The sequence below is a fragment of the Harpia harpyja genome, chromosome 8 (assembly GCF_026419915.1).
Source record: "Harpia harpyja isolate bHarHar1 chromosome 8, bHarHar1 primary haplotype, whole genome shotgun sequence".
Classification (NCBI taxonomy): domain Eukaryota; kingdom Metazoa; phylum Chordata; class Aves; order Accipitriformes; family Accipitridae; genus Harpia; species Harpia harpyja.
In genome coordinates, this window is record NC_068947.1 from 600,613 (window position 1) to 621,899 (window position 21,287).

General features: G+C 38.7%; 1 protein-coding gene across 4 annotated transcripts in view; it reads right to left on the reverse strand.

Moving 5' to 3' along the window:
* ADGRG2 (adhesion G protein-coupled receptor G2) overlaps positions 1–21,287 on the reverse strand; it is a 62,622-nt gene that overhangs the window by 28,133 nt on the left and 13,202 nt on the right. For 2 of the 4 annotated variants that reach the window (XM_052794753.1, XM_052794754.1), the window contains exons 3-6: positions 15,916–16,533; positions 4,268–4,309; positions 2,920–2,958; positions 379–411 (exon numbers count right to left, since the gene is read on the reverse strand). In XM_052794753.1, coding sequence (XP_052650713.1) covers positions 379–411; positions 2,920–2,958; positions 4,268–4,309; positions 15,916–16,533 — 732 coding nt within the window. The remainder of the gene's footprint in view (positions 1–378; positions 412–2,919; positions 2,959–4,267; positions 4,310–15,915; positions 16,534–21,287) is intronic. The other 2 variants (XM_052794756.1, XM_052794755.1) reach the window with 1 other exon arrangement.

Below are 21,287 nucleotides of genomic sequence, written 5' to 3' on the forward strand. Positions count from 1 at the left end.
GTGTACATTTTAGTTCTGTAAAATACTTTAAACAGTATCAGAAAGTACAGAAAACATTCTATCTACAGATATACCAAAAAACTACGTACTTGTTAAAAATAAATATGCCCAGTTTGGGCTTTGGTAAGCAATGTAATATTTTGAATAAAAAAGCAAGGTTAACAGCTCAGTGTCAGCTAAATGCACTTCAAAACCCTACCCATGCAGACTTAAAATACACACTGGACATAAATACAAATTTTAAGTTCACATCAATACAAATTTTAAGTTCGCATTTTGACTAAACAAATCCCGGTTATTTAAAAAAAAAAAAGCAAACTTTCATGAATGCAACAAACATCTCCCTTCAGACTTTACTCTCTTCATGGTAATTCTCACCTGCAGTTTGTGTAGTCTCCTCTGAAGTCATATCTGAGGAAGAAAAATTAATAACAGTAAAAACAATAAAAATAAAATAAAAATCTAAAAAATCTAAGAAAATCTAAATCTAACTAAATCTAAATAAGAGAAACATCAATAAAATCTTGCCTGAAGGATTAACAGGATAGATGATAAAAGTAACAATAGAGGATTCTGGCAGGAAAAAAAAAGAGAAAAGAAGTAAAAACTGTATTAATATAGTATTTTATTTCTATGAATTTTGGAGAAAAAGGATCAAGCATGCAAAATGTTGAACAGGAACTGAATATTATTTATCTAATTTCCATTTTAAGAACAACTGCAGTACTTGTTAATGTTCACGTTATTTCAATATAAATATTTGAAATAGTGTTCATATTATTTTAAAAATCTGAGTATCTGAACACAAACAACTGGTAATCGAGTTCCTTCAGATAAGTTCCTTTTACTGGTTTCATTCTTTTAGAAGATGCAGATGAATTTGGCATATCCAACAGCAGTAACTGCGTAGCCCCAAGGACCTTTTCCTGCATGAAACCACAATACTCATGAGCAGAGATGGCACACTGGCTTTGGCAAACTGTCTTTCTAAAAAAACTATTTTTGCCAATAACCATATATAAATAAAATAGTGTGAGGATGCAATTTTTTTCAGCTACATCAAAAAAAAAAAAAGAAAATTACATTAAGACAACAGAAGAAAATTTAAAGATTGCTCAGGAAGGATGTGCTTAGTAAGTATATTTTAGGTGTCAGTGCAGGAATACAAAGTAGTTAGAGGACCACTTTATATCACTCCAACACGACAACTTAGTGACTTTTTTAAAATGGGCCAGAGCAGCTTCATAACAGAAGAACACTACGCTTTTCAAACTTCTCTACTAAAAGCATAACTGTCATTAGTAGAAGCAATATCCAAAGTATAATAAAGAAAAGTTTGTGGCTCTGCAAAAAGATAGTTGCATATCAAGGAAAAAAAAAAAACAATCTACTTCATTACATGGAAAGGGGAAGGGAGCTTTTCTTTCTGATATATTTATTTCAACTAGACTAGTCATTTTGAGCCTTTTTAAAAGCACCCTCTTAATTCCATACTCGGAATAAAAGCTAAGCATATTTTGTTCTTAAGTAATGTCCTGGTTTCAGCTGGGATAGAGTTAATTTTCTTTCTAGTAGCTGGTATAGTGTTATGTTTTGGGTTCAGTATGAGAAGCATGTTGATAACACACTGATGTTTTCAGTTGTTGCTAAGTAGTGTTTAGACCAAGTCAAGGATTTTTCAGCTTCTCATGCCCAGCCAGCAAGAAGGCTGGAGGGGCACAAGAAGTTAGGAGGGGACACAGCCAGGACAGTTGACCCAAACTGGCCAAAGGGATATTCTATACCATGTGATGTCATGCCCAGTATATAAACTGGGAGGAGTTGGCCAGGGAGGCGGATCGCTGCTCGGGAACTGACTGGGCATCGGTCAGCAAGTGGTGAGCAACTGCATTGTGCATCACTTGTTTTGTATATTCTAATTCTTTTATTATTATTATTGTTATATTATTATTATCATTATAATTATTATTTTCCTTTTCTGTCCTATTAAACTGTCTTCACCTCAACCCACGAGTTTGGGTTTTTTTCTGATTCTCTCCCCCATCCCACTGGGTGGGGAGGAAGTGAGCGAAGCGGCTGCCTGGTGCTAAGTTGCTGGCTAGGGTTAAACCACAACAAGTAACAATCGTGAAGACAACTGATTTTCTAAGACAACTAACAAGCAGCCAAAATATGAGGAATCAGAGTGAAAACTAAAGTGCTGACTTCATCTGTATTATTTGGCTTGGTATAAACTACAACAAATAGTGAATTGGCTGCAGTGTTAAAGATGAACCATTCGCAGAGAAAGATTGTATCTGGAAAAGAACAAAAGCATGTGTGTTTGTGTCTGTATTATTTCTTTTCTCCAGAGCACAATATGTCAGTATACATTAAGCAAGAAACCAACTGGCTTTCACACAGCTAATTCTGTGTGTCTACATTCTTCATTTTTTAAAAATGCTTTCACAGATGATGTTCATCACCTCTGGTCCCAGAAGTTACTAGTCTGGTGTGTGTGCGCGTGTGTGCATGTGTGTGTGTGCAGTATACCACACTGCACGAAATGACATATGCACATCTGCTAGGGTGGGAGGAGACGTAAGGGAGCTCTCTCACTACAGTCATCCTCCTCTGCCACCTTGGCAAACTGTTCGCTGTTTAGGTTACTGGGCAAAAGGCTCCTGATCAAGCAACTTGTACCTACTTTATCCCCAAGCATCACTGCCACAAACCATGAGCGATCCTGTGAGGTAAGCTATTTCATTACAAAGTAGAACGAAGAAATTATTTTTCTCTTCAAAAAATAAGCAATGAAAACATTAAATGTGAGAACTCATTTACATTACAACTTTTCTGCATTACCTCAGATTAAAAGCAGATTTACCTAACAGGAAATAAAAAACATTGCAGTATGCAGTAAAGTCCTGATTTTCTTACCAGAAATGGTTGTTGCAGCTGATTCTCTTGAATTTTCAGCTTTTGTTTCAGACATTAAAAAAAAGAGGGAAAAAAAGAACCATCATGAAGTTTCAGACACATACATAACCACCCTCAGCAGCCTTTCCTTATATTAGCAAAAGTTTACTGCATTCACCAGAAGAGGGCAACACCTGCTTATCAGAAGAAAAATTCCAGGTTGTCAAAAAAGGCAGATGTAACAATCTCTAATTAAAATAATTACAATTTTAATGAATTCAAATAGAATTCAACTGAAGACGACTTCTTTTCAACAAATACTGGACAGTTTGTTAAGAAAACAAAAATCATTGACCCAAGATATGTGCCACACTAGCCTGAAAGCCGCATGCCTACCATGAGTGTCTTGCTAATTCAGGGAATGGGAATCAAGCGTGCATAACAAGATGGCTGTAGTTGGGTATGAAGAACTCTTCTCAGACTTTCTATAATAACACTGAGACTTGCCATTTTAAAATTATCCCATACATATCTCTTCTCTTTTGTAGCCTGCAAAAAGCAGCATTACAAAAAGCTAATTCATTTCAAGTCTGAACCTCTGATCTTGATAGGAGCCAGCCAACTATTTATATAGCAAACACTAGCCACTAAATCTTTGATGCTGTTACAGTCAGTATTTTGATCAAAAAGAAATTAGGAAATTTGATATCTGGTTCACATAGCAAGTTCAAAATTAGCCCTTTCGTACATTGAGTAGTTTTTGACCGTGCCATGGACAAGTCAAGTCACAGTTATCACAGAAATATAATCTAAAGAACAACTGGCTGCAAATATGAAACACTTTAAAAAATATACTTGAGGTATTTCAACATCTTCTCTCAAAACTCAAAAGTCATTCTATAATGTTACTTACAATACACTAATCATACTGTAAAGCTTTTCCTACTGTTGTAGAAGAATTGAGTGAGAGATACCAAAAGTCTTTGTGGAAACCCAGATTTTTTTGGTTAAACATAGTGAACGAGGAGTTTCTGAAATGCTAATCGCTCACATGATTCCTTGCTCAGACTATTTTTCTTGACTTACTGAAAACTAGTAATAGCTTCTTTCCAAAGGATAAATGTAAATATAATTTCTGCAATGAAAGCAGAATCGGAATCATCTCAGTGACCTTATTTTCATTTTCTCTGGAAAATTACTGATGCTATTTGCACCATGAAATATGCTAACAAGCCACAAGGATGATATGGATAATTAATTTGCAAATATTTACATATTCTTAACTATCTCTATGAATTAAAAAGTAACAGCAGCAGCAATCTTCCTACGACCTTTCTAAAATACAACAACAATGGGGAAAAAATTACACAGAACACCAGTTTTCTGCCAGGCAACATAGCAGCAGTTTCAACTACAAAGGAAGAAGATTTTTTAGGAGCAGAAGTTTTTATATATATTTGTACACACACATATATACGCACACTTTTTTAAACACAACCATTTTAGATGTGCTACTCACCTCAATTCAAGCTGGTTTGCAAAACTACTTTGCATCCATTGAGAAACGCGTGTCGAGTCTTTTTGAAAACTGGAAGTTGCAACTCTATTGAGTTCAATTTTTTACTCAGTTTATCGCTTTTACACTCATGGAAGACACAGATTAGGCTGTGAGCTTTCCCACTGCCCTTCCATTGCCAATGTCTTCAGAAACCCTTTCAGCATGTTTGCTTGAGTGAAGATGAAGTAGAGCAGCAACCAAAATTGTAACGGGTATACACAGCTATGCTTTCATGCAGCTATTTTTGCAAAAATGGGGAAAACAAATGCTGATGAATTATTCAAGAAGTGAAATTTTATTAATGCAAAGAGAAACAAAGAAATCAAACAAACAAACAAACAAAAAGCAGGGGGCAGGAGAGTTGCGTAAGACAGGGATGCTTTATTCCATACATATTTACAAATTAATGAGATATGCTTTGAGAATACATCTACATCATGATGTGCATATACATCATGTAGATGCTCACATGCCCAAGAGCTGCACCACCAAAGATTACCTAAACAATGAGCAGACAGATCAGGCTGCCGGAAATGAAGTGGCTCAGGTGGACCTGGACTGGGAATGAAAAGGTGAGCTATTATTTCTAGCTCAATGGGCCCATGAAACATGTCTCTAAGGTCACCTTGCGAGAGATGCAGCATACAGATGGGCTCTTGATCAAGTTGTGTATGTGACAATTGAAGCTACTGCACAGGCTACCCATGAATGTGAAACATGTGTCGTAATCAATATCAATATGAGGAGGCCCAGCAGATCGATTACATCAGACCACCACTGTGAACCTGCCACCAGGGCAAGTGCTATGTGCTTCCCGTGGCGGAGGCAACTAGCAGGTGGCTAGAAATGTACCCTGCAGCCTATGCCACCACCCAAACCATCATCCTGGGCCTTGAAAAACAAGTGGCAACACAGCACGACATACAGTTAAGGCACTGTCACCTACTTCAGCACCCTTGACAGCTGAGACGCTGGCTGTTGGGGCAAGGAAGAAAAGATACTCTCTTCAAGTCACCGAACCTGGTGGGACACTCTAGCCACAGCCAAGATGCAGGCCCACAGGGTTGCGGAGGAAGAGAGATTCTCTGAATTGCCGGAGCTAGTGGGACAGTTTCTCCACAGTTGATATCTGGCCAGTCCATCATCACCAAGGTGCTGGCATATTACGCTGGTGCGTACTGTACTAACCTCTGCCACATGGCCCATGTGCAATGGACATCATCCAGATCTTTGCTTGCTGTAGACCACCTCCACCACTGCTAATTCCCTTAGATAATGGACACTCCTTTTTCCATCAGTGGTGGTCCACTTGCCTTAGTAGTCTACAAGTAGTAGTAGTAGTAGTAGTAGTAGTAGTAGTCGTCTACAAGACCATCCTCAGACTCTGAATCCAGTGATCCAAGTTCAAATCTCTGTGGGACCTCCAGTAACCAACCAGCTGGGGATGGCACACAGGAGATGCTCTGAGGCAGCAAATTCCTGGGTAGGAAGGTGTGTGGGAGAATTTGGGAAGTTGCCTAGAGCAATTTTCACCTCTGATGGCCTGGGAGTTTACACCTGAACAAGCACAGAATCCTGCTGAAATGGCAGACTGAAGGAAGGATGTCTTGCTTACACCAAAGACACTGAGACTTTTGGTGCTGTGTTGGGGCCTGGCCTATGACTACCAGGCCTGTGTCCAACACCCTGGAAGGAGCAAGAGTGTCTCTGGATCTAAGGACATACAAATGGATGCTGTGGCTAAACCAGAGACACAACCCTAACCATAACAGACACTCCTGCAGTCAAGAGGAAACAATGGAAGTGGAGGTTGACCCAGTTGGTGGAGGAAGAAGCAGCTCCTCTTGAGGGGATGCAGGAAGAAAACTCAGAAGAGGCAGTCTGTTCTGCAGCAGGACAGCCACAAGAACAGGAGGCGGAAGTCACAGAAAACATAAGAGAGGCAGAAACCACCTAGTCCCTATTCCTGAGCGAGCTGCAAGATATGCACAAAGATTACAGCTGCCAGCCAGATAAGCAGATTGCTGCCTGGTTGCTCCAGTGCTGGGATACTGGGGCCAATGATCAGGAGTAAGAGAGTGCATGAGAGCTTGACAAGATGTAAAGAAACGTCAGTTCATTTTTCCTGAATGCCATACACTGCATGAAGCTAAAAGCAGCAACTCTGAAATATGGCAGGATGAATACATGGAAATCAGATTAATTGCACTATGTTTAATTTTTTAGGAGTTTTCCTTGAAATTAACTGTTAGTTTTAGTTGGTTTGCATCCTGGGTAGAAATTTTCTCATGTAAAAGCAGGGGAGGGGAGGGGAGGGAGAGAGAGAGCCAATATTCTGAGTAAAATAATACACAACCATTAAGTAAAAAGTGTAAGTAAAAAATTACACCTTCATACATATCAGCCTACTGAATTTAAACTATTTCAGTAAAGACAAAATCAAGTTACATCAAACATCTCATTTGAGACAACTAGGATTCTGCCTGCAGAGAAATACAATTGGTCTTTTTAACATCTAGCACTGTATGAACTTCACAGATCATGAAAATTTGACTATAACTTTAATTTTTACAGTCAATCTTCAGGAAAGTTAGGACTTCTCACTATATGGTAAGTGGTTAAAATACATGATCCTCTAAGGTATGTGTTCTAGAGCTCTTATGCAGAAGTGTTGTTACTTTAACATTGTACAGTGATTAGGTATTGTGGCACCTATAAAATTATTTTCTTAACACCTAGTGTGGGTTTAGGGAAGACCCTTAAGATACCATAGTGACTTTAAATAATATGCAAACTGAAGCAGTAGTCAGATAAAACTGTTCTGTATTGTTTAAACAGTAAATAGTTTTTTAAGGTAAATGGGTGAATAAAAATAATTGAGTCAATTCTACATCAAATAAAGTGGACTTTCGGTTAGAGAAGAAAGTATCCTTCCACATGAGGGCAAACTGTCTTTCCTACCACAGGAAGTGAATTCCATCTCCAAAAATTTACCTGCCACTGGTCTGCCTTAGTAAGTGGTTAGCACCTTGTGCAAAAGCCCTTGTCTCCAACCAAAAGGCCCTGGAGGAAGTTAAATTCTCAGAAGAAACCCACCTTTTGAAGTATGCAGCATCTCACAGAAAAGACCACCACACTGCTGCTTTTGCCCACTAAAAAAATAAAAAAATCTGCCTGGGGAATCTGACCTTAAGGTCTTTCTCACACACTCTTGAGGAGTCAGTGTGTAGGCATAGTCACTGTAGACAAACTGCATTTCCCATCCTCCATATCCCTTCAACCTGCTTTGTGAATTTTTGAGAATACAGGTAATATCCTGAGGTAGGTAAGAAAATTGTCCACTAACATGTTTAGTACTGTAGGTTAGGAAGAAGATAGTGAACTCTAATAATGCCAAATGTTTTTAATAACAAATCCAGCAGTACAGGGAGCAAAATAAGCTAAACACGAGCCATGAATATGGAGCTGGCAAGTGCAGCAGCAAGTGATGATGGCATGCATAATCTCAGGGGCACTTTTTTCTGGATACTAATCTAACCATGACTTCCCTTCACATATTCACATGCCTACATGTGAATAGCACATAGCACAATATTCACATGTCTACAGTTGCTTGAAACAATCTGTGAGAATGAGACTTGTCACTGATAAGGTGCAGCACTAAGTTCACTAACCAAGTCTTTCATCAGAATCACCTTTGCATACAGAAATGGGGAAGGAGGACAGGCTGTCATACTTTATTTAATTTCACTTATGTTTGTCAACCTTCCTCCTCTGTTGTGTTTAAGAACTAGAAAAGAAAGTGAATAGGGTTTATTTGGAGAAGGATTAAAGTCCAATTTAAAATACCCCTAAAGTTGACATGTAAAAGGAAGGTAAAATAACTCAAGGTGTGCTAGTTACAAGCTAACAGAAAATTTATTTCCCTTAGGTTGTTTACTATCGATAAAAGCAAGAAAATCCTTACATATATGAAACTTCATTTTATTTGCTCCATGCATTTTTATTTGCAACACTGTTAGTTTAGGATCATCAAGTCAACATACCTGATATCCTATTCCAAAACAAGACATTTTATATTGCAGTAATACTCTTCTACATTTTCTCTCACAGAGAACATTCCTGAGGATCCACAGAGCAAAGAAATAGGCAAATAACATTATTCACTATTATTCTTTGCTTTTCCTACAAGGGAGACAATAGGTCCCCACAAGAGCTGTTTTTTTTCTGAAGGAAAAGGCAACTCCATTAAATAAGCACTAGTTTCTCTCACTAACATGCATCATTAGAAACAAAAGCAGCAAGTCCCTTATTGTCTTCATATCACTTTGTACTGTTCCGACAAATAGCTAGCTGAGCCAAGACTTGAGAATCCCATCTGCATAGGCAGAGGAAACTGTTCCACTGGTATGAAACCTGTCTAGCAACTCTTGCCATCACTCCATACCACAGCCGCAAAAAGCTTACCCGGGAACCAGTATTTGCATTGTGACAGCCTTCATTTCCCATAACAGCTTTGTATGACAATGGGAACCAGTGTAACTTTAGCAGCTCCAGTCTGGTAGGAGACTAAATCCAGTAATAACAGTACTTAAGGCTAGGTCCACAAACTGATGTAGCTCTGGGAGAGACCAGTGCCTGGCCCTGTGTACAAAATAGCCTTGTGCTTACATATTCCTTAGCATGACAGATCTTAACTATCAGTCCACTGGCTCTTTCAGGATGGGACAGTCTCCACATGTCCTGCTGAAGCTGTTCTACACCAAGCGAAGCAGAATTCAAAAATCAATTCAGTCAAAGGGAAAAAAAGGGAGAAAGAGGCTTTGTAACACAGTGGTCAAGATGGGATGGATGGTTCTGGTCCCTGCACCAGAGGCTTTGTCACTCATAGCATGCCTTTTGTTCAGTAACTTAGACGCAGGACGCAGAAAAAACCCTTAAATCATGAACAGTGTACAATGTTCTACCTCCAACTGCAAAAATGAAAAATATCCTTTTCTTCTCCCTACCTCCAATCTAATTTATGATCAGTATGCTTTTTCTTAAAATTTTTGGATAGGCAACACCCTCTCTGATTCACCTGTCTTCAGGCAACCCACTCTGCCAGAAGCAGTTCAGTTTTTCCAGGGTGGAGGAATGAGAAGCAGCTAGAACCTGGCTGCAGATAACAACATCGTGCAAGAACTAAGTTACTGGCAGTTTCTTGCTCCCCTATCTCAGGGGAACAGTGTTGCTGCTGACTAATATGTTTTACCTAACACTTCATGACTGCCTTTAAACTTTTGCAGAAGGCATCCTTTGAGCAAGCCTGAGACAGCAACTACAGTGCTTTCTTAGGAGAAGGAGAAAAAGAGCTTGACCTGTAGGGAACTAGAGCCTCCACATGGATACCCACGCTGCCCAGCCTGCGCAGCGCGGAGGGGCAGGGGATGGCACAGTGAGAAGGGTTGTGCCTGCTGGCCTCTGCCTCTCAGGAAACACAGGGAGAGAATGCAAAGGGCAGTTCGCACTGAAGGAGCAGCAACAGCCCTGGCAATCTGTAGAAGGACAGACAACATTACTGGCAGAAAAACATACATTTATGGACTTACATGTTTGGAGGTCTAGATGACAGGTTTATGAAATGAAGTGCCTAAAATTTTACTTATATTAACTGAAAAACATGCCAAAAATGAGAACAGTTTGTATTATCACCCAGGACTATTCTTTCAAACTAAAGGTACCCTGAACCATGTCAGCTCTCACAAATAGATCAACAGCAGAATCTGAATGGAAGAATCCCAAGGGACACCTTAGTGGCTATGTAACATGGTCTTCCCATGCCACAGTACTTGGCTGACAGCACAGAATGGCATTAGATAACCACGACTGTGTATTGCTGATAAGATCAGTTCTGAGTTACAAATACACACAAAAATACCAGGAATTAATAAAAATTAGATTTTCTAAATAAGATGTGATAGCAAACTTAGCACTGAAAGTTTTTTCACCAACTGATTCAGGCAGGGGAATTGATTTGCATTAGAAAATTCCATCAGAAACACCAAAGTGGAAGTTTTCATTCCAAATAGATATATAATATAATTTTCTGGCTTAAAAAAAAATTAATTAAAACCATTTTATATCAAAAAGTTGATTCCACACTGCGTTTTTAGTCTATACAAATTCTATTCTATACATTCTCACAGGCAACTGTTATCAGTATGTATTACATCAGTTACCAGTACTGTGCAGCAACTACCATCCATTTGTATTCAATGTTACTAGGATACAGCCATATGAAAATGCCTGGCATTAATACATTTTACAGGACTGGCTCATGAGCAAAACTGAGTAGCCCAAACAGCAAAATTTCAAAATCGTACTGTTCTAAAATCCATCTATTTACAGAAATAGGCACCAAAAATAAGACATTCAATTCTCATATTCAAATTAAATCCCTATATTCTATTAAGAGATTGGGTCCCTTTAACATTTGATAAACCTTTCAGCTGGATAAACATTCTGCCAAAATGAACCATCCTGTCACACAAGGCATTAATAACAGTAACATGCAAAAATCCTTCCCAGTTGTGCCACTGTAGATATTAGCCCATATTGACTTTTTATGTAAGTTAGATTTTGATGCACATTGTATAAGTTTATAGGATAAAACTAAGTGCAATCCTAACCTTATGTTTTGGTGCCTCTCATGACACCTCATGTCTGCTCTGACTCTTAGCAGTGGCACCATGGAAGAAAGGATGAATTATCACTGGCTATTGGACAGAAGCAAATGTAAGAAAACGACGCAAGTGCTTGTTCACATCAGGCTCTGTCACTTTGGCCAGTTCATTTTAGTATCCTTAACAGAAAATTTAAGTGCAATATTTTAAGTCAGCTTTGATGTTACACAGGTTTTTAGGAAATTAGGTTATAAATAGAGTTTTTACCTGTTTGTATATAGTTCTGTCTGTATAAAGCTGTACATTAGATACTGAGGTGAATAAAATCACCTCTTCTCTGGCAAGCTTATTTCCAAAAAGCTGCTTCCTTTGATATCACAGAAGAAGGAGGCAAGGAGAGCAAGGAAGGGGAAGGTCAAACATGCATTCTGTTAGTAGGTACAAAGTAAAGTGGTACATGACTCATCAAATAGGCACTCCAGAGTTAGGTATTTTTTCCCTGTCACATTTACTTCTTTTAAGAGCTTCTAGAGGTTTCTGTAGTATTCTGTCCTTACAGTTTTAGAAAGAAAATGGTATTGGGGCAAATAATTTATTTTTTCACCTCCAGCTTTCATGATCCGCTCAGTAAACATAATACAGCCCAAACTTTGGTACCCAACAGACTGGGATGCAGACTGGATGAGTGGCAGCTACATTTCCACCTTCTGCCTGAGGAAGTAAAGCCTTGGGACTCCACCCTCCCTTCCAGAAAAGCTGGTCCTGTCATCAGAAGTGCACACAGCTCGGGAAATCTTTAAAAGGGATTACATGAGCCTAAATCATACCTCCTATTTCCCTCACCTGCAAACTAGAACAACAGCCCAAACTGAAGTTTTCCTCTTCCTTGAGCATGCAAAGGCAAAATAGTCACACAGGGCAGCAGTCGCTTCCCATTTCTCCCATCAGCATTAAACTGCTTTGTTCCCAGAAACCTGGAAACCTCCTCCAGGAACACCAATAGCAGGCTCAGCAATATTGGGAATGAAAAAGAATACTTGGAAAAGAGTGGGCAACACCTTAATCTTGAAGGTTGGACAGGACAGTTTAGAAAAATCTAAAATGCCACAATATAAACACTGAATTGTATTTATGCAAGAAAATGCAACCAAAACAACAGGTACTGGACTCCTGCTAAAAGTTAGGGCACAGATACCACAAAAGAGATGACAGTGCTTTACTGCCAGTGATACTAATTTACAGTTATACCATAAATCATCTATTTTATATATTCATTGACACTTGTAAAATATATCCCGTCATCTCTGTGCTCCTTGCGTAAATGCACACTGTAACAGTTTGGATATTTATATTTGGATTAAGAATGTTACTGCTTAATGTGTAACTGAAATGATTAATATTTAAACAGTACATTTCATCCAGTTGTCAAGTTATTATTAAAGGCAACTTGCAAATATCCCATGTAAAAATGACAACTGAAGAGCTGGTGCTCACAGATGACTAAAATTTCTTTTCAAGCACTTAGCATTTTAAACTCAGCTATTTTCTTCTGGTTTTGTATTCTCTTAAATCACCCAGAGCTTTATATTACTTAGTGCACTTTTTTTCTTGGATTATGCAGAGACAATAGTGATATCATTCATATTGTCCACATTAAAGTATGTAGCTAAACAGGAATCATTCATCAAGGAACAAGATAAAGAAATTTTCCAAAGTTGGCACTTGGAACAGTGAGCACATCTATCTTCACCTACATATTTTTAAATACCAGGAGATGATCTTTAAAGTGAGATACATTCAATCTGTGGCACTCTTTCTCCATATCACAGGTGTTATGCTACTTCTCATTCTCAGCAAAAGGGGAATTATCAAAGGAACCTGAGGAATGTAAGTGGAAGGTTAGTGACGCACAATGTGTGGGGCCCCCTTCCCTCTTTGGCCCTTCCTGCAGTATTTACACCTGCTCAGCATGCAATGGCTACACCAAGCAGAGGAGAAACAGAAGACTGTGTGACTGGAAGAAGCAAGAGTTGCATCTTTAACTCAGATCTAAAAGTTTGACATGGCTAAGTTCCATTAGTCCAAGAAATGTGATCAACCCTAATCACAAACTGGGAAGCAGTCAGATATGTCCTTTCTTGCAAATCTTCAGATGCATAAGATAAGTAGCTACTGCAAAGGTAATCCCATCCACTTCTGGGGAGTGAACTACTTGGTTGAAGTTGAGCATGCCCTTTAAACGCTAAGCATGTGTGTAAATCTTACCAGAATCAGGATTCTGCTCCTTATTAGACCTCACATGGTTAAGAAACAAACTAAATACGTTTTTGGCAACCTGAAAAATTATTATAAAAATAAATAATAAAACCAAAAGAAAAAGAATCTGAAGAGTCAACAAAAAGAAAGGTGGGAAAGGGAGGTAAGGAAACATAAGCTAAACATGTGACATTAAGTGCCTAAGACATGGAGTGCCTATGAGACACCAGTTAATGGCTTACACTGCACAAAGATTTTGAGTGGTTAAGCAAAGGAGAAATCACAGAAATCATGGTAACCTTTGACCGAACGTTTTACAAATTGTTGTTTTATGTAGGCACAAAATGCCAAACAGGTCATAAAAAAATTCTGAAACTTGTCCTCCGGCACAATTATGACTGTAATGAACCACTTCCTTTTCACCTTTTGTGCCTACACAGGAGGCATAGCCCTTTCCCAAGCTTTAGCCCTTTGCCAGTTACGCTCTTTGTGGATGCAAAATCACATCTTTCTCAAGGCTTACTACTCAAAGTCCTTCTGTTTTAACAAAAGCAGATAAGCCCCCCAAACCAGATTTTTACACAGGAGTACAGAGGAACTTATAGAAAGAAATCAGGTTGTAAGACTAGCAGTACCATCAATTAAAATTGCCTGACACTGACTATTATATGCTCTTACTATCAATGCTTTGTTTTTGTTTAATTGTTGGACAGATATTTGCTAAATATATGCCTTTCACAGGCTGACATAGAGGGGAAGGGCAATCAGCTTAAATGCATCAATTCCTGGAAAACAGGCAAATAAACTGTTAATAAAAAAAAAAAATCCAGGGAACTTTTCTTCGAAGAGCTGTTATTCTTCCAAGTTATCTAGAGGACATAACTTATATTTGGCAGTAGACATGGCCTCTGTACTGAAACAAACCTCTGTCAGCATAATTAAAGTTCAATTTCGCTACGTAACAGAGCTTTGGAAACCATGCATCTTACACATGCACTAGAGAGCTCTTGCAGTTAGACAAAGGATTCCACAAGCCCCTAAATCACTAATTCTAAAATCATTAATCATTTGGGGCTGTAGTTGGGCATTGCCTAACCAAGCTGCCCTGTGATGCTCAAGGATGCTCTATATTCAGGGCAGAAAGTGCTGGAACTGAAAAGAAGGTTGTCCTTTCTGTGCCTCAGTGAAAGATAATCAGATGCTCCACTCTGACCAGGATTTATCCCACTGTCCAGACAGATCTCTCTCAGACTTTCTTTGTACCAAACTTTTGTCTGGTAGCCAGAATGTTCCCCCTTTCAGCCCTAGGACTGTGTCCCTTCAAACGCAGTCACACATGAGCAAAAGACATCCTTTCTTCAGCTCGTCTCCCAAACCTCACAACCCAACAGAGAAGATGTGCTCCCAACTACAGCATCAGGCCAGCAGAGGCATTTCATTCATTATGACCCAGCATTAGAGGCATCCTCCAGGAGTCCTGGTTTGTTGGACAGATTTCTTTCTCTCCCAGAAAAAGAAATCTGGTCACCTTATTTTAATGCCCTTACTAAGACACTTTTAAACTACCCAGTCAGGCAGTGATTATAACATTACATAGCTAAAAAATAGTTTTTTAGTCTGCACAAAATAGATAGGTACAGTTTTTAAGGATAAACATGATGAAGACTAAGATTGGTGCCACAGTTTAACTGAAGAACCTATGCTATGTAAGAATTTTAGGAACCAGCTGAGCTAGTCACCTTAAAATCTCTGAAGGTCTTAGGGGGTAGTACCATCTACTATGGTTGATAAATTGGATCCCACCCAAGCTTGATTCAAGTTTGTCTTTCTTGTTAACAGATATGATATCAAAACTAGCAAGAAGATTATTCTCTTGCTTTAACTCAATTTCTCTGAAAATAAAATCCTGTTTTGTTCTGTTTTAAAGCTTTTTGTGGTTCTTTTTCAGGGCAGAGTGGAATTTCGAGAAATGTGTGAGAAACCATTTGGCCATTTTAATAAAGGAAAACATTACCAATACAGAAACAAGAAGAAATCAGAGCCTCCAGTAATCTTTACAGACGTAGACCATACCAGCTAAAGATGGTGTAATGTGCCAGTGAAGCAGTGAAAAGTTGCACTCGTTGAAATTCTGGCACAGTGAATATGCAGAACGAGGACAAGCAATGCTTTCCTGTATATTTATTCCCTGAACAGAAGGCGTGTAAATTAATTATTTTAAGATGACATTGATAGAAAGCCCTAATACTCCAATAAGTTTTGGTTGGATGCATCCTGCTCTCATTACCATTACATGGACAGCAGACAGACACAAATGTTGAAGCAAGTTGAAAGTCTTTGAAGAACTGCTGCTATGCTTTTTACATTTGGATAAAAGCTGGTGAAAGCTACAGATCCTCACATGATCTCATTAAGCATTTAGCTAGAAATGACTAATAGACAAAGACTTTGTAAAATCTGGAAGAGAAATGTTAGACACGTTCATACCAACTTTTGACAAAAATACTATTTTAAAAACAGGGATGCAATGGTACTTACCACATGGCAAAGAGTTATCCTCTTCTACTGTCTTATTATAGACCCAATCCTCCTTTCTCCAGCGTATAACACCACTATCTTCACAGTCCTGAGATTGCTTTATATTTGCTTTATCCCACATTCTGAACATGTACAGCTCCCCGGTCATACCCAGGTTAGGTGACGTAGCTGTACCTGGCAGCTTTGAACAGCCAAGTAAGAACTGCCCTTTTCCAGGGAAAGTAAGTTTCCCAGTTAGTTTTTTGTTTACTTTTTTTGTTCCATTTATGAATAGCTTCATCTCCTCATCTTCACTTTTCCACTGGATACATATTTGGTTCCAAGTGTTTTCATGAAGTCTTGCTGTTGTATTTATTTGATTTCCAAACAACCATATCCTCAATTTACCATGATCTCCTGTAAGTCCAAGATCATACTTATTTCCAGAGAGATTGATGTGAGGTGTTTCTTGATTGTATACATATGCTGTCCAGGAACTATTTGAGGAATATAGCTTGAGGTGCACACAGACAATGAACTCCTTCAAGGGATGCAGAGAAATTCTTGGTGACATAATCCAAGGATCTTCACATGGAGTCTTAAAGATGGCTTTATATTGTCCTAGGAAATCCTCCTGATCTAAATAAAGAAAAGGTGATTTGTAAAATTATTTTGTTTTTAAAAGGATCTTCTACATGAATGTTATTCTTCCATATAGTACTGTTCTTAAGCATTTACCTAGGAGTTTTCAAAACAACACATTAAGGAACAACCTTGTATCCTTCTCTTTTGCTTTTTTTGTGGTGGGGAAGGGGCAAATTTGGAGGCAGTCAATAAATCCTAACTGCTCATGAAAGCTTTGAAGTAAAACTCATACACAACATGAAGGACGACCATGTAGCTTTCTACAGCAGCACTCAAATGACAAGTGGGAGGCAAAAAGAATCAGGCAAAAATCACAGATCCTGGTTTCTATTCCTAGGACTGCACAGGTATTTTGCATTTAATAGATACTGCATAAAATACAAAACAGAGCTAGAAGAAGGGACTGTAGCCCTTACTGCCTTCTCATGTCCCAGCTTTGCATCCTCCTTCTCTGAAAAAGATCATGCTTCTCCATGCCATTTTTTTCCAACCCCGAGATTCTTAAATCCTCTGCTGCATACTGGCAGAGTTTCAGCAAGAAAGGTAGAAAACAGCCATATTCTAGAAGAGAATGAGTTTAGGTAACTTTCAGGAAATGTGCTTTGGAGCCACTGGTTTATTTTAAAGTTAATGCCATCCAGCCCCCATTCCCTGTTCTCTACCAGGGCATTTATTTGCAGAGACATCTGGTCTGCGCATCTCAAATCTACTTGAGATGGTGACAACTCAGAGTTCAGCTGTGACAGTAAATAGAATTTTAGGTGCTAACAGTAAATTTACTGGTGTAAACAAGGTGTCAGGCTCTGCCAATGCTGGTAAAACAAGTAGTGCCAGGGAACGCCCCAAAGACTGGAACTTGATCATAACTGTTTAGTTCTTATTGTCCCAATGCAGGGAAGTACAGGCTTTTGTGGCTGTAGATGTAAGCTCTTTGGAGCTGACTCTTATTTTGTGGAAAAATGCACATTCCAATCGCACAATCATTATCACGATTGCTTGCTTTACAGTGCACCCACCAGGAACAAAAGAAATCCAAACTAAGGAAGACTCCTATGAGACATGAAATGGAACTACAGAAAAATGAAACAGCCTGCTAGATGCTCACCCAGTGCAAGAGAACACATTACTGACACCTTTCAGGAGGCTTTTATTTATTAATATATGCAGAACTTTTATGTACCCTCCAGAGGAGGTATGTCATTAATCATGATTGGTCAGGGTTGGATAGCAGGAAAAGATCAGTCAATATAGGAAGAAAGCTTTTTCTGTTAGCTCCCCCGTGAAAAGACAAATTTCCAGGCAACTTGGATCAGTTTTTTCTTCCCCAAGGTAGGTTACATTCATAGTCCTAGTTAGCTGTCAAGATTACAGCTAGCTCTTCTGTGATCTTCCCAACCAACCAGAGCACCAGCTTTCATCAGGCCAATTCTGAATAAGGAATGTTCAACTTTTCTGTCTCTTGACCACAGGGCTCTCAAATTTCTTTTTCAGTAGCAGCAAATGAAAAACCGGAGGAAGTTCCTAACTTCCAAGTGCAGCTTGATAAGTACAAGCTACCAGAAAAAGTTTGTAACACAAGATATATCAATCCAGTTTAATGGAAAGTCATTGATAACTATTCTTGTTGCATACTATAGCTTTGAGACTCCCTTTGTGATCCTAATTAGCAGAAACCTGTAGGCATCTTTCACAACCCTGAATCATTCCTGAAGTTCAACATACATCATGAAGGTGCCATACAAGGCTATAGACCAAACAAAAAATTCTCAGGGTACAGGCTGAATTAGGTGAAAATCCTCACTAGTACACAGTGGATTTTGAATGGCGAGGTAATACGTAGCATGGTTCTACAGCAGTGTAGAAGAAAAACATACTTGACCCAACAGCAAGCAGTAGTACTACTTCCCCCTTGCCCAACCCTACAGCATGAATTCAGTCATTCAGTTTGGCCATTTGTCAGATCCTAACAGCAAAATCTGGGATACTCAGCTAAGAACAGTTCAGCATGGAAAACTAGTTTTTAAAACATGAGTTAAAAGCTGGAGTGAGGAAGATTGGGTGGGAGGGGAAAGTGCAACAGAAGTGGAGATTTTTAGATACAGACTCAAATGTACCTCACCTTTTTATTAGAAGGATGACTACAATTAAAATAGATCTGCTACCTTCCAGTTTGGACAGATCATGAGGAAACTGATTTTACAAAGGAACAGCTAGCTAGATATACAGTTATATGCCAACACTTGTGACACAGTCTCTCCAAAGAAAAATAATTGCTCAAGTCTTTCATTATTAAGTAGGAATTATGCTGAAGGTTTTGAAAGATTTGATGCAGCTGCTGTTCCTCAGAGAGTGTATGTCAGAAGTATACTTGCATGACTCATCTACCCTCCAAAACTCCTGTAAGCCATCTTGAGCATGCAGAGATGGCCAAAGTGACTGGTGAAGGAAGTTTCTTGACATAGCTTCAAAACTTGAAGTGACTGTTAACTATCCAGATTGGAAGACTAGAAGTCCATTCCTGACCAAAAATGTTAATCAAAACTTGAGGTACCATCAGCAGACTTGGTTTTGGAAGTGAACAAATTCTGACAAAGCTTTGATTTCATGTTAAGCATTAAATCAGCGTTCAGGTGCCAATAGTGAATTAATCCTGTTATGTTCTTTAGGGGAACTGACAATACGAAGTTGTCAAAGGAGCCAGAGTGGACATAAATGTGCAAATGAAAACAGTCTTAAGGCAGGTAACCAACAGAAATTATGCAAAATGTGATCAATCCTGCTGATGATTCTCCTAGTCTGGTTTGTGTCATTCAAAAAGACTGCTGTTGATCAGTACGCAAGGCCTGACAAATTAATTTAAACTAACAAAAGAGTTTACTTAGAGACATCCGCCCTTCTGGAAACTGGAAGGTCTGGCCCACTTTGCCCTCAACAGCTCAAAAAAAAAAAAAAAAGGTGCCAAAAAGTGGTGCCAAAGTTAAGAGAATAGATACCAATACTATCTGAATTATCACAAGAAAGGCTTGGAAAATTTTGTATGGTTTGTCTACCCAAAGAATGCTGAAAAAGCACAAAGGAAATCATAACCATAGTCAGAAAATGCCCTTCACTGTTCCAAGTGGAACACATGCAGCACAGCATGAAATTAATTATCAACATCATCTTGGTTAGGTCTGTTTGATATGTGGGTGGATGCAATGTAAGTAGGAGATGACATTACGTTAAAGCTTTTGGAAGTTCTGTTAATCATCACTCATTTTCTCTAGCAATGGCACTTGTGGGCTGTGGCCTACCCTCAACCATAGCACCAAGGAGCGGGAATTGGCTGTGGCATTCCTGGCTTACAATTAGTTTCTTTGGATCCAGACAATACAAATCACATTCAGAAACCTAGCCACAAACATACCTTTATCACCACAGCACAGAAAACGTAGCATAGTAGAAAGAATGCTCAAAATATCTCCAGAATAAGAAAAATAAGCAAAAATCACCATTTGGAGTCAAGGAAACTCCATGCAATAGTAATTGTGGGCTGACTTTTCAATGTCATTTGCTGTGCTCAGGCACTTAACCTCTTTCGGAAATGCGATTTGTTCCTTCTTAATATATTTATCTCTAATAGATGCAAGAACTGGGGTTTTTACCCTCACTAAAACTAAGAGCATCCACTTAATAAGTATGTTGTCTTAAGCCCTAAAGAAATCCCGAAATGTATGCACGTACTTCCAAACGTTTAAAATAAACATTCTGAGAATGACAAGGTAATGCAAACATAAACCAAAAATGTAATCTCTTTTTCCAAACATTTTCAGATAGTAATAATTGATATCTTTACAAGAGATAGCCAGCCATAGGTAGTAAGAATTAGACATACAGGAGCAGATCCTCTCAGTACGTAAGCACCAGTGTTATTTTCCTTACGTTACTAATAGCTACTGTATCAGTATAGTTGAGGATTAATACAGCTGAGTATTCTCAAATAAAAATAGTCATGAGTTGATGTGTTTGCACAATCTGGCTTTTAACCAGTAACAACAATAGTCATTTCTGTGCAAGTGTTTGCCACCTTTAACACATCTGGCTTGCAAAAGTCCATCAAAATGACATCACAAGAACCTTGTACCCTAATGTATTCTGCCTAGAGCTCATAACTGTTCTTTATAAAAAGTTTAAAACCCCAAACTTTCTACATGCGGGTTGCTTGATTCTGCTGAATGTTTTGGAAATCTGAAGCTAAGCTCAAAATTAATTTCACCCCTCCTTTTCATTCACAGTTGTATTTGGATAATATGCCACATTATCCAGAGTGCCCTAGACATCAGAAAGAACACCGGCAGTTCTTTTCTCTTCATATTTCATGGAGAACACGAACATACTTTGGCACCTTAGATGAGGAGAGAACTGAGTAGAGTTGCTGCTGACAGTGCTAACAGCCTAAAAAACAAACAAACAAATAGGGTGGAACCATAAATAAACCCTTGCATCCGTTTAGCTTTTCTTGAAGGATTACTGACACTTGCAAGTGATAAAGTAGGTGAAAGACAAAATCCCTCTTTGCTTGCTTCCTCAGAACTCTAGATGCAGTTGAATTTTCCTTGGAAAAACTCTTGTATGACATCCGCATATCTGCTGAGCAGCCCTGTCCTTTTTACTATTCAAAGTACATGAGGTTAAAATATCACCATTTTAGTTTTATCACCTGAATCTCAAATTCTGTCTCAAGAAAAGCTTTATTTTATGAAAATTAC